At 45.3% G+C, this 10,933-nt stretch overlaps 1 protein-coding gene across 1 annotated transcript; it reads right to left on the bottom strand.

The window, feature by feature from the left end:
- Positions 1-275: 275 nt before the first annotated feature.
- On the bottom strand, positions 276-10,925 carry PPA1 (pyrophosphatase (inorganic) 1). The gene is made up of 10 exons (XM_010022771.1): positions 10,884-10,925; positions 8,237-8,290; positions 7,659-7,778; positions 5,603-5,689; positions 5,174-5,300; positions 4,527-4,654; positions 2,914-2,999; positions 2,618-2,687; positions 1,475-1,514; positions 276-599 (listed from the first exon to the last, which is right to left on the bottom strand). Exons 2-10 carry the CDS (start codon positions 8,276-8,278, stop codon positions 568-570), a joined length of 732 nt encoding a protein of 243 aa, XP_010021073.1. The 5' UTR covers positions 8,279-8,290; positions 10,884-10,925; the 3' UTR covers positions 276-567.
- Between the last annotated feature and the right edge of the window lie 8 nt (positions 10,926-10,933).

Below are 10,933 nucleotides of genomic sequence, written 5' to 3'. Positions count from 1 at the left end.
CACGCCGGCCAGGAGGCCGCGGGTCCGAGACCGCCCCCGAGCGGTAACGCCAAGTCCGGGAAGACCCGGGTTCGACACCGGCCCCCGGCGGTCCTCGCACTCCCTGAAGGGGGGGTGAGGGGTGGGGCGGGGAGTCGGTCCCAGCGAGCGACACGGTACCACCTCAGCCGGTAAATCCTCCCGTAATCCCCTCCAAAACAACCCCCGGCGCTAACAGACCCAAGGGCTCGAGGCTCTGTTACATGGAGGGAAAGGAGAGGAGCTCCACAGCGCTGTTTCAGTAGTTTTTATTTCTAGCATCCATACACGTACCAGGTGAGTGATCTTCTGTCGGAATTTACAAAGTACAGCACACAACCATGCACAAGCAGGGTGTTGTGGTTTTATAAATTATGTCTTCTAGCCTCCACGAGACCTCAGTGCAGCAGACACAGCACTGCTAGATATAGAGTTCTAATCAGCAAAGGTACAGGCAATGTCTCCTTGGTGTTGACACTGAAGCTATGCTTCTGGTCTATTCCTGCATGTAGTGACTCCTTAGTGGGAAGGACACAGCTGTCTCAGGCCTTAGTTTTCCTGGTAGTAGAACCACTTGTCAACTGTAAGGGACAGAAAAAACAAAACAAACCACGAGGGGGTTACTCCTCCATTAGCAATCCACTTTTTAAACAGTCATACAGCACTGCATGTCACCTCCAGTGCAGGACCTCCATTGCTCCAGTCAAAAACTCCACCACACAGCAAACAGGTTCTTGTGTGACCCTGCCTACATGTGTTTGTTTTCCTGAAGAAGCCACCCTCACTCAAGGCTGGCACTGGGAGCACCCAGGCATGATTCAGTTCAGGTGAGCACAGACAGCAAGCCAGAGCTAGCTTGGCTTCCCTCTGGCTCAGCTGGCTTGGAGAGGCAAACTCGTTTTGCCTTCAACTCCCTTGTCTGCACAGAAGACAGCAATTTCTTAACAAGTTTATTGCCCATGGAAAGACTGGAAATGACAGCCTAGCTCCTCTTTCTGCCACACAACTGTGGATTCTCAACACCACCATTAGCTTGCCCTTGGGTCTTGTTAAGAAATTGATATTTTCTGTGCAGCTCTCCTGCACCAAGGATACTGATGAAACCCATTTTGCAGAACTAATGAAACTGGTCTCCTGCTATCACTGCATTTCAGTCCTCTTGCAGGGCTCTTTCAGGACAAGATAACCTCTTCTGAAGCAAACTACTGCACCTCAGGTCTCTTACCACTCATTTACCTACCTTGTGTACCCAAACAAGGGAGTAAGGCAACAACAACAGATGTTATTCAGGAATTAAACTGCATTACTGGCATGTTTGGTCCAAGAAGGCCCTTTATTTCTCCTGGTGCTAGAGCCAGACCCAGCCATCACCTAAGACCCCCATTTTCCTACTGATAGTACCTTTGAGGAAGTCTCTACTCAGTACTGGAATGTAAACGTGGGTTTTGAGACTTACCTTCAGGTGGGATTGGGTTTGCAGCTTTACACGGTGGTGCCTGAAACAAGAAGTGCATTAGCAGACAGCAACTGCTGACAGAGGTTGACCTTACACCCAAAGCTCACTAGACATCATTTAGAACTTCACAAGTCTTTAATGAGCACCATTTAAGATCTAAGCAGCATGAGCTGTTCTGTGGCAGCCAGCTCTGGTCAGCTGTGAGGGAATAAATGAGCTCACATGCAGCACCAGTCCTGTCATCTCCGCAGCCTCCTCATTCCGTAGATGTCCTTCATGCCAGAGGTGCTCTGCTTTAAGCACAGGCTGCAGTGCCATCTGCTTTTCACTACAAGCAGTTACTGCTCCAGCATCAACACAGCTGCAGGCAACTTGCCTTTTTTGAACCTACAGTGTGATAGTAGAATAGAAGTACAGGAGACTCTCAGAAAACTTCTCTGAAGAGCTTTCACCTGATACTTAGCAACCAAAGAGAGGCAATGGGCCCTGGTTGGTGACACATCCTCCATGAGGGCTGCACTTTCAGAAACTTAAGAGTAATTTGGATACCACCAGAGAATACAAGCATTTTTCAAACCAAGGCAATGGTTTCAAAAGTCTCACCAAGGCTATGGAGAGACTCTGGCTTCTGGTCACATTTCCATACACTGAGGCAACATTTGCATTTTGATTCCTATGTTCCATTCCTCTAACCCCTTTCAAGTTACCAGCAGCACATCAAAAGTCTAGGGAGATACAGTTAAGCCCTGAAACTGGACAGGAGTTCTACACTGGGAACTTTAAGCTTTTCATTGCAAAGGATGCAAGGTCCCTGCCTGCAAGGCGCTCAGGAATAAGTCGTCTTTTTGTCAAATGATGACCTGTTCTGTGAAGCCCTTGGAAGGCCAAATATTTAAACCCACTCTGAACAGCTGACAGCCAAGCTGAAACTCTGGTTTGGATTCCATCTCCCAGATGACTTAAGGGCAAAGAGAAGCCTCTGGAGGAAAGTCTGGCTTGCTCCACATCCACCCTATTCAATCAGAAACAGGTGCTCTTCTGAGCATACAATGCACTATTCACAGAGAGGACAGCTAACCACACAAATAGTATTGTTTTACCCAATACTAACATTGGGGTTAGGATACTCAAATTTGTACTTACTGCATCCACAGTAGCTTTTGCACACTCTTGACTACAGCAGAAGGGGCTGTTTGACACTGTCAGGTTTGTGCTAGAAGAGACAGGTCACTTGTGAGAATGTGAAAGCCAAGTCTCTCCCCCAAGAGTATTAAATTCTGGAATATTAAGAATCACTGTTATAGTTGCCAAGTTGAAGGAGGAGGTCTGCAGAGACAGCCAGCAGCTGACAGAAAGCTTATCACCATTCAGGAAAGGCACCTTTGGGGTTATTTGTTTAGGGGAAAGGAACATGCACAGTACCACAAGCATTAACCTACCAGTTGATCTCCCCTCCGTCTGTTTTCTTTGCTATTAAAGCTTTCCAGTGTTCATGAGTAGTCTTAATGACGTTCATAGCAAAATCCTAAAGGTGAAGATGGGAACAAACATCATGTTATGGGTAAGCACTAAACCATCTTCTCCAGACTATCAGTTACATGGAACAATGGGCCAGTATTTATAGGTTGATTTTAGATAGTTTCTAAATCTAGAAGGGATTCTTAGACCTCTTCCATTACTGCAGCATTCAGGAACAACAGCAACCTCCCAGCACACAATAACTGAAACAACAGGGATTTACAACATGGATTGTTTTACTTTCAAGATGGGAGGATATGCCAAGATCACCTAGTGAGCTTGAGGCCAAAAGAAAACGAACAGAGAGAGTCTAGTCTCAGGCCAGTGCTGTATTACTAGAGCATCTCCACTCCCTCTTAGTGTCCCCAGCAGCTATCTGATCCCAGAATACCTGTGAGCTTTCTTCCACTCCAGGTAAATCATTCAACTGCTGTGCAGACCAACAGGAAGAGACATGCACCTAATCTAGCTCTGCAACTATTTCATAATGAATCTGCTTCCAAGCATATCACAACTTTTTTTCTTAGAAGAAAAAGTGCTATATGCTCAAGCATTAACCTGTCAGCTGGAGAAGGAAGCACACACAATCCTTTTTTTGTGCCAACACCAGTAATAAATATCCTGGTTTGACACCACACAGAGCCAAGGAAAACACTGCATAAATGTGCAAGGTTATTTCTCCCTATTTTCTGTCTTGGCCTTGATCCTGGTTCCACCCATCCAGAAAGGCAGTAAGATGTCCCAGCCCACCCAAGCTACTGCTATGCTAGAGCCTAAGGGGACAGGCCCAATCTCGCATGACTTCCATTTCAGCCCTCCTTACCCTTTCCTTCCCAGACAGGGCTTTGCAGGCCCTCCCCTTCTCTGCACCAGCTTTGGGTGCAGAGTTTTGGGAGTCAAGTCACCTCACTAACACACTCATGGCACAGCAGGACTGGCAGGAGGGAGGGTGCAGAAGCAGGATTTCACCTATTCAGGAGCCCTAAGTTATCTGACCCAACTCAGAGAAAAGGCAGAGGTACACTGCTGCCCCAGTAGAGCCTTACTCAAAAGGCATGAGGGAACACTTTATGCCAGAAGAAAGACACATTTTAACTTCTGAATTAAGTTCAACTTGCACCAGGCTGCAGTGGAACAAAGCGAGTGAGCAAGGGAAGCAAAGGGTGATGCCAAGCAACCTTGCTCCAAAGCAGGAGCAAATAAACCTGGTGTTTTCCATCCTGGTTCTGACAGAGAGGGTCCTAGCCCTTAAGTGATCCCACATCAATGTCATCTAGAAGAAAAACTGATAATATCCAACAGCAGCAGGTTGATAACCCTATGCTTTTTCTCCTAGTATTCCTGCAAGCACTAGGCTGGAAACAAGCTGAATGGTAGGCTGGGAAAACAGCAGAAGAATTAAGTCAACTATTAGTAGCCTCACAGAAACCCATTCTCTCAACAACTACTCATTCGCATCCCCAGGCACCTTGTGCTCAGTTTGTGGACAGCATGCCTTTGCAGGCCCACAGTAACTAAGAACAGCAATTGCTACCTTGTCTTTAAATTCGCCATTAAAAGCAAACTGGTTTTCTGGCTTTCCATCAGGCACTTTGTATCTTCTGAACCAATCCACGGTAGCTTCTAAGTATCCAGGTTTCATCCTTCTGACATCATTGATATCTATCCAGAGAGAAAAGGTTTGTTAGCCAAACCTAGTGACAGAAGTTACTTACCTACTTGCTGACTCTTCTGAGCTGCCCCTCATTCAGCCCCTCCTCAAGTAGCCTTAGCAACATTTCAGACAGGTTACAGTAAAGACACAAAGTGGGTATCTGCATAAGAAAGTTAGTGTTTCATATTCACAGTATATCCTGACTGCTACCAGGAGCATGGACTCATTTAAACAGCCTTGATCAGAGATTTCCTGGACAATCCCTTTCCTTCCACTCAGAGGACAGGCTATACAACCACTCTCTTATTCAAGCTGCCAGGCTGTGCAGAAGGCAGACAATTTGGGATAAACAGTAAAATGTTTTGATACAGGAGTGTCAACATCCTGTTCTGCTGTCCTTCCAGTATCACAGCCAATTAATACCATGGCATAGAAGAAGCAAGCCCATATCCTGATTTGAAAGTTTCCTGCAGGGTCTCAAAACAGAAAGGGAAGTACTAAGCCTGCTCCTCCCTCCTGTTACTTACCATTATAGCTTTCTGCTTCAGGGTCTTCAACGTTGATAGCAATTATCTTCCAGTCTGTCTCTCCCTCATCAATCAGTGCCAGAGTGCCCAGCACCTTTACTTTGATGACTTCTCCTCGAGAGCAGACCTGCAAGGACAAAGACCTTATTGTCTGTATCGATGCATCCAAGGAATGCAGAACAGGAGACTGCAAGCTAAGAGAGTTCAGCAAGCAGTGGGTACCAGGAAATTAGGTATCACTTATCAGCAGTTCATAATCCTTGGCTCACAAGGCTTGCGTTGTAAGACCTCAACATTCTCCAGAGGCAGTGAAGGGAAACATCACATTCTTAAGGTAGAGGAGGTAAGAACTAAATAATGTCTCTGGATAACTGACTTCAGAGACATTAATGACGTTTCAAAAGACAGTTACCCTTTAGAAGGCATTACCTTGCTTCCAATTTCACACACATCAATTGGATCGTTATCTCCACAGCAGCCAGTATTTTCATCTTTGTGACCTGGATCTTCCCACGTCTGGAAAAAAAAAAACCAAAACAACAAAACCCAAACAAACAAACCAAAGAACCCCTACACAAGTAAGAACTCTCAGGTTTCAAGAGGAAACAAAAGGCAAGTTTATTTCAGGCGTGCAATTGCCTCTAAAGCACAGGTGATGGCCCACTTCACACATGCTTTCAGGTCTAGTGGCTGAGCTACTATTTCACTTGTGCCTGCAAAAGCAGTTTGAATCCAAATTAAAAGGTCTTATCTTGCCAAGGTAAACTGCTCCCTCCTACTGACAAACCATTTTTCAACAACATTCCAGACTTCCTCCTCCATTGCATAGCTACATAAAGGTAAAGTTCGCATCTATAAAGAACATTCATTGATTTGGCTGCCTGCCTATTCCTGTCCCTATTCATGTCTTAACAGAACTTTCCTGAACTCCAGATAGCAGTCCAACAGAGATAGAAGACAGAGCAAGTGGGTTGCTTCCTTTTAATTAAACAATTAAAGACACATTGTTACACTAAAGCAGTGACAAGAATGCGGAGTCCCATATCCTGGGCTACCCAGTGTCCTAGGGCATCTCACTTAAAGTGGTGAGTATAAGCTGAAAGAGAGGGCTCCAGAAGGCATTTGAGCTACGCCTCCAAAAATAATAGCTGCTTAAAACATGCTTCTGATCAGGAGCAAAAGGACACTGTGCTTGCTTGCACTGTAAGGAGCATCTACCTCTAAGGCTGTTCAGATATAAAAAGCAATGCTCTTTCCAAATTTCTGCATGCCAGGACACAACTAGAGTAGTCAAGACCTTGTGATGCATCCAGAGCATTTAGGAAGATGTACTGAAACCTGGGGGGTGCTGCAGGACTCTTCGCAATCACTATCACACTTCTCTGCAAGGAAGCATTAAGTTCAGTCCTTGCCCTTGATGCATACACAGCTTTGAAGCACTAACACATAACTGAGTGAAGGGTTCAAAAGCTGTAATTCTGTACACAGAAAACCATTCAACTTCGAAACACCATCTTAACCCACTTGGAGAAAACACTTAACATGCACTGCTATCGAAACTAGAGCTACAAAATTCGGTGTGTTGCCCTGTGAACTGCTACTGACAATTTATTTCTCTAAAGGAAACTCAAACCTTGTAGAACATCAGAGGCAAACAGCTTTGCTCGAAGTTCCTTTTTACCCAGCAGTCACCAGCCAGTTAAGAGCACACATCCAGGTGTCACCATCTGTCAGTCCCACCTTACCAGCTGTTTCAGAGAAAGCATGTTTGTGCACAGCCTCTGGGCTTTCAAGTACCTTTCTGCTACTCAGACCCAACACTGAGAACAGGGCATGTACTACCATCCAACAGGTCAATACATTAGTCTGTGTGTTTTAGACCCTGAACAATAAGAGGGGCAGAAATGGGAAAGATAGAGTCTTCAGATCTATTCAGATCTTCATGGCCCACATCCAAAGCCTAAATCAACCAGTAATTCACTGCAAGAAGAATCTTCTGTAAAGATTAAGCTTAAGGGCTGTACACCGAGATTCTGTATCATTAGTTTAAAACTTTAGCTCTTTATGCTTCGCCAGGCAGGAACTGAGGGCATTGCACTGCCAGATGCTCAGTGCCTTGTGTAGTGACACCTTCCTTCATCCAAAGACAAGGACCTGCCAGCTACTGTCCAGCCAAACTGCTGGGTGGGCAAGGAGAGGAGCAGCGCAGCAGGTACCTCACTAGCAACAGCTGCTCATCCTCAAATAAGTTGTTTACAGCATGAGCTACAAACCTAACTCCTGAGATTTCTACTTTAAAGTACCCCTGCTTTCTTAACACGTTCTCTTCATTAGCAAGATTATATATTCAGCTACAAATGCTGTGTTCCAGATCAGACTCTCAGCCAACCTTTTGCTCATTAATGTACTGGTAGTCAGAGACACACACAGTCATCCTCCCTCCTCGCAGGCAGAAAGCATGAGCCACTGAGACAAATCATAGTACCTGTGGAATAGCACCATAATTCCAGATATAACCTTTATGGGGAAACACATTAGCTACGTAGCGCAGTTTTCCTTTCTTCACATCTTGCTTAATTGGGTTTAAAGGATCCTTTGTTGCAATCTGAAAGAAAAGTTACATAAATCTCTCCACTCTGCTCTAAGAAAAACCAAGATTTTATTTATTTACATTTTCTTTAATGAAGCTGGTTGCTATCTGACCAGCCAAGAGACCAGAGCTGACTCTGGAGCCCAGAGCAGATATTGAATAACTCCATTTCCTGTTGCATTGCCACCTCCTGGGATATAGTTTTCAGCAGACTTATAAGCATCAGAAGCACAGGGTGTTGAGAGCCATAAGATGCTGCTTTAATCAGAAGTCACAGAAGACTACTAAGTTATTGTAACTTCTGCAAGTCTCAGACTCCATATTAAACCTTTAGCATCAAGCAGCTATTCACACGAGAAGTTAGAAACCACTCAGATTCATAAGGTGGATGTAAGAAGGAGAGAATCAGCAAAGCCAAAGATTAATAGACTAGTCAGCTCAAGCACTTAAGCTAGGAACTGTAATATAACTACCTCCATTTTAGCATTTGTCCATCGAGGTACTTCCACAACCATGTTGAACACATTCTAAAGAAAGCAAAATATCAGTGAATGGGAAGGAATCTCAAGACCACACTTTAAACTAGGACACATATAAGTAAGCATAACAGACAGTTCACATGAAAACCATAGCTTTCCCCCCACAGTGCCAGTTTTGATACAGCGGGTAGGAGTAAGCCACCTATTTAATAATGTGGGTACCTACGCACTATTCTCGTCAGCTGAGAACATTACTCCCAAATATTCTAGTCTGTCTTGGAGCAGGGAAAGATGCATGAGCTCCCCCACTCCAAATTGACACTCCTATAAAAGCAGATCTTGTGAGCAGCATGGTGCAAGGATAAAGATGTAAGGGAGAAACACGGAACCACACCTTGCACTATCTACTTTACAAGTGACACTTGAAAACATCTCCTGTTGACTCCAGCTAGGCTGAGAGGACTTTCAAGAGTTCAATGTCAGTCTTCTCTTCAAGAGAACAAGCTTTTCCATGCCTGAACCTTAACATTTGCTGTTTGAAGAGATTATGGCTTTTAACAAAAAGTCAAACCTTGCTCTCTAGCATCAACGAGGTTTCTAATCCCCATGTTAAGCACTATTATTAGTCTTTCAAAGTCCCTCAAACCTGTATCATGCCATAATTAGATTGCTATTGTGCAAGAAGTGCTGTTACATCATTGGCTTTGCCCACACCTTTTCCTAACACTAGTTTATTACCTCCCTTAACTGCAGGGGGTCACTGTTCATTTCCAATCTGTATGTGAAAATGTATATACTATTTTTATTTATAAAGGAATGAGGCAATTGTAACTGGCTAGGCAGGGTGCTTATGGCTTTGCAGGCAAGGAAAGATAACTTGGGGGTGCATCTGTTAGGCTTGCAGCTTTCCCACAACTGATCTGACAGATCTGCCTTAGCCTAAGAGACCCAGTGAGCAGCCCAAGGTCATTCCTTTGCAAAGCTGAGACACACAGGTACAGATAAGGTCAGCACATCCCAGCCCTAGACTGAAAAAAACCACCCTGCAATCCTCTCAGCGTCTTAAAAGTCTAAGGATAAAGATCAAGGAGCCCAGACAGGGTAAGGCAACCTTTTGCTCCAAGCTGGGCTCCTACCATAGCTGACAATGAACCTACCAATTAACAAGTAAAATCTCTGTAGAGAGTCACTTCAGCAACAGAAAAACGTCTAATGTGATCAGCACTATTGTGTAACTTCAGGGACTGACCTTCAGTGGTTCTTGATTCTCTTAATGACTTGGCACTGAGACACTGGCAAGCAACACTAAGCAGCTGAATTGAACCCCAGTAGTCCAGTTTCCCTTGTTAAGCATTACTAGTCCATGGAAACCCTCCTCACCCCTATTATGCTCACTCCCCTGCTCTTTCCTCCCCTGTTCCGTGAGTGTCTGCAGAGTGTAGCATTACGTGGGTCTTCCTTGTCTGAGTTACCTTTCAGATACCTGCTTTTGAAAACTGCTTTCCCAGTGTCATGGTTTAAGCCCAGCCGGTAAGCAGGAACCATGCAGCCGCTCGCTCACTCCCCGCCTTGTGCCTCCCCCCGCCGAACCCAGGACACCCAGTCAGCCACCGAAACTGTTTCACCACTGTCCTTGATGATTACAACCTGTCTTTTCCCTTGTGAGCAGGCAAAAGCCATGTCAGACTTCCCAAAGCATATTCTGACAACACCTGCACCTCAGAGCTCAAACAGCTACATTTTAGAGGTTCATTTCTCACTTCTGCATACTCTTTTCCTTTCCCATAACCCCTCTCTACCTCCAAATTACACCACGAACATTGTAACAGTTCATCCACTCAGTTTTTAAACTGCACAGCTTTTTAGTATGTGTGAAAAGGAGAAACGCGCTACAAAGGTAAGGAACACAGTCGGAGAGCCCTAGTTCCCACTGACAAAGCAGTCAGTGAAAACTGAAACACAGACGTTTCGGTTTCCTAGAGCTGAGGCACTTTAGGCAGTGATTCAGAAGAGCCTAATTTGACTAACCACCAGCTGACGGAAGGATGTAAAAGGATGTAAAAGCCCTGCAACACCGCACGTGGCAGGTTCCCCACCTGCACTTTTTGCAAGGCAAGAGGTCCCCAGGAGCTGCTCCAGCAAGAATTTAACATCCTTGCCCTCTGATCAGCAGCTGATTATAAAGTGGCTTTACTGCAGTCAAAACCCAAACCTGAAATATCATCCATAAGAGTGAATGTAGATATTTAGCTAAATAGAAAACCGATCCTTTTAACCCAAAACACTTTCACGTGGCCTCATGGGCAAATTCAAGACAACCACTTGTATCTCAGACCCAAATACGACAATGAGATCATCTGCTTTTTTCTCCTACATCGCTCTACCCAAAAGAGAGGCAAAGGGGCACCCCATCTTTGCAAGACCTGACGATGCTTCTGTTAGGTGCTCCTGCCAAGAAGCAGTGTAAGGGACCGGGAGCTTCTCTCGGGTATTCTAGGCTCGCAGGACCACTCTCCCCGAGGAGCAGCGATACAACAACGCTCACACCCAGAGCTCCAGCGGTTGCTCTTGTCACTGTCCCCACTCCAACGAGGCCACACCAGCCACCAAGTGCCCCTCGCGCCGGCCCGTCTCCCCTTACCTTGCCGGCATCCGCGTAGATGGGGATATCGTGGAAGGGGGAGATGTAAC

Source organism: Nestor notabilis, unplaced genomic scaffold (genome assembly GCF_000696875.1).
Source record: "Nestor notabilis isolate BGI_N333 unplaced genomic scaffold, ASM69687v1 scaffold16699, whole genome shotgun sequence".
NCBI classification, from domain to species: domain Eukaryota; kingdom Metazoa; phylum Chordata; class Aves; order Psittaciformes; family Psittacidae; genus Nestor; species Nestor notabilis.
This window is presented reverse-complemented; position numbering and strand designations above follow the sequence as displayed.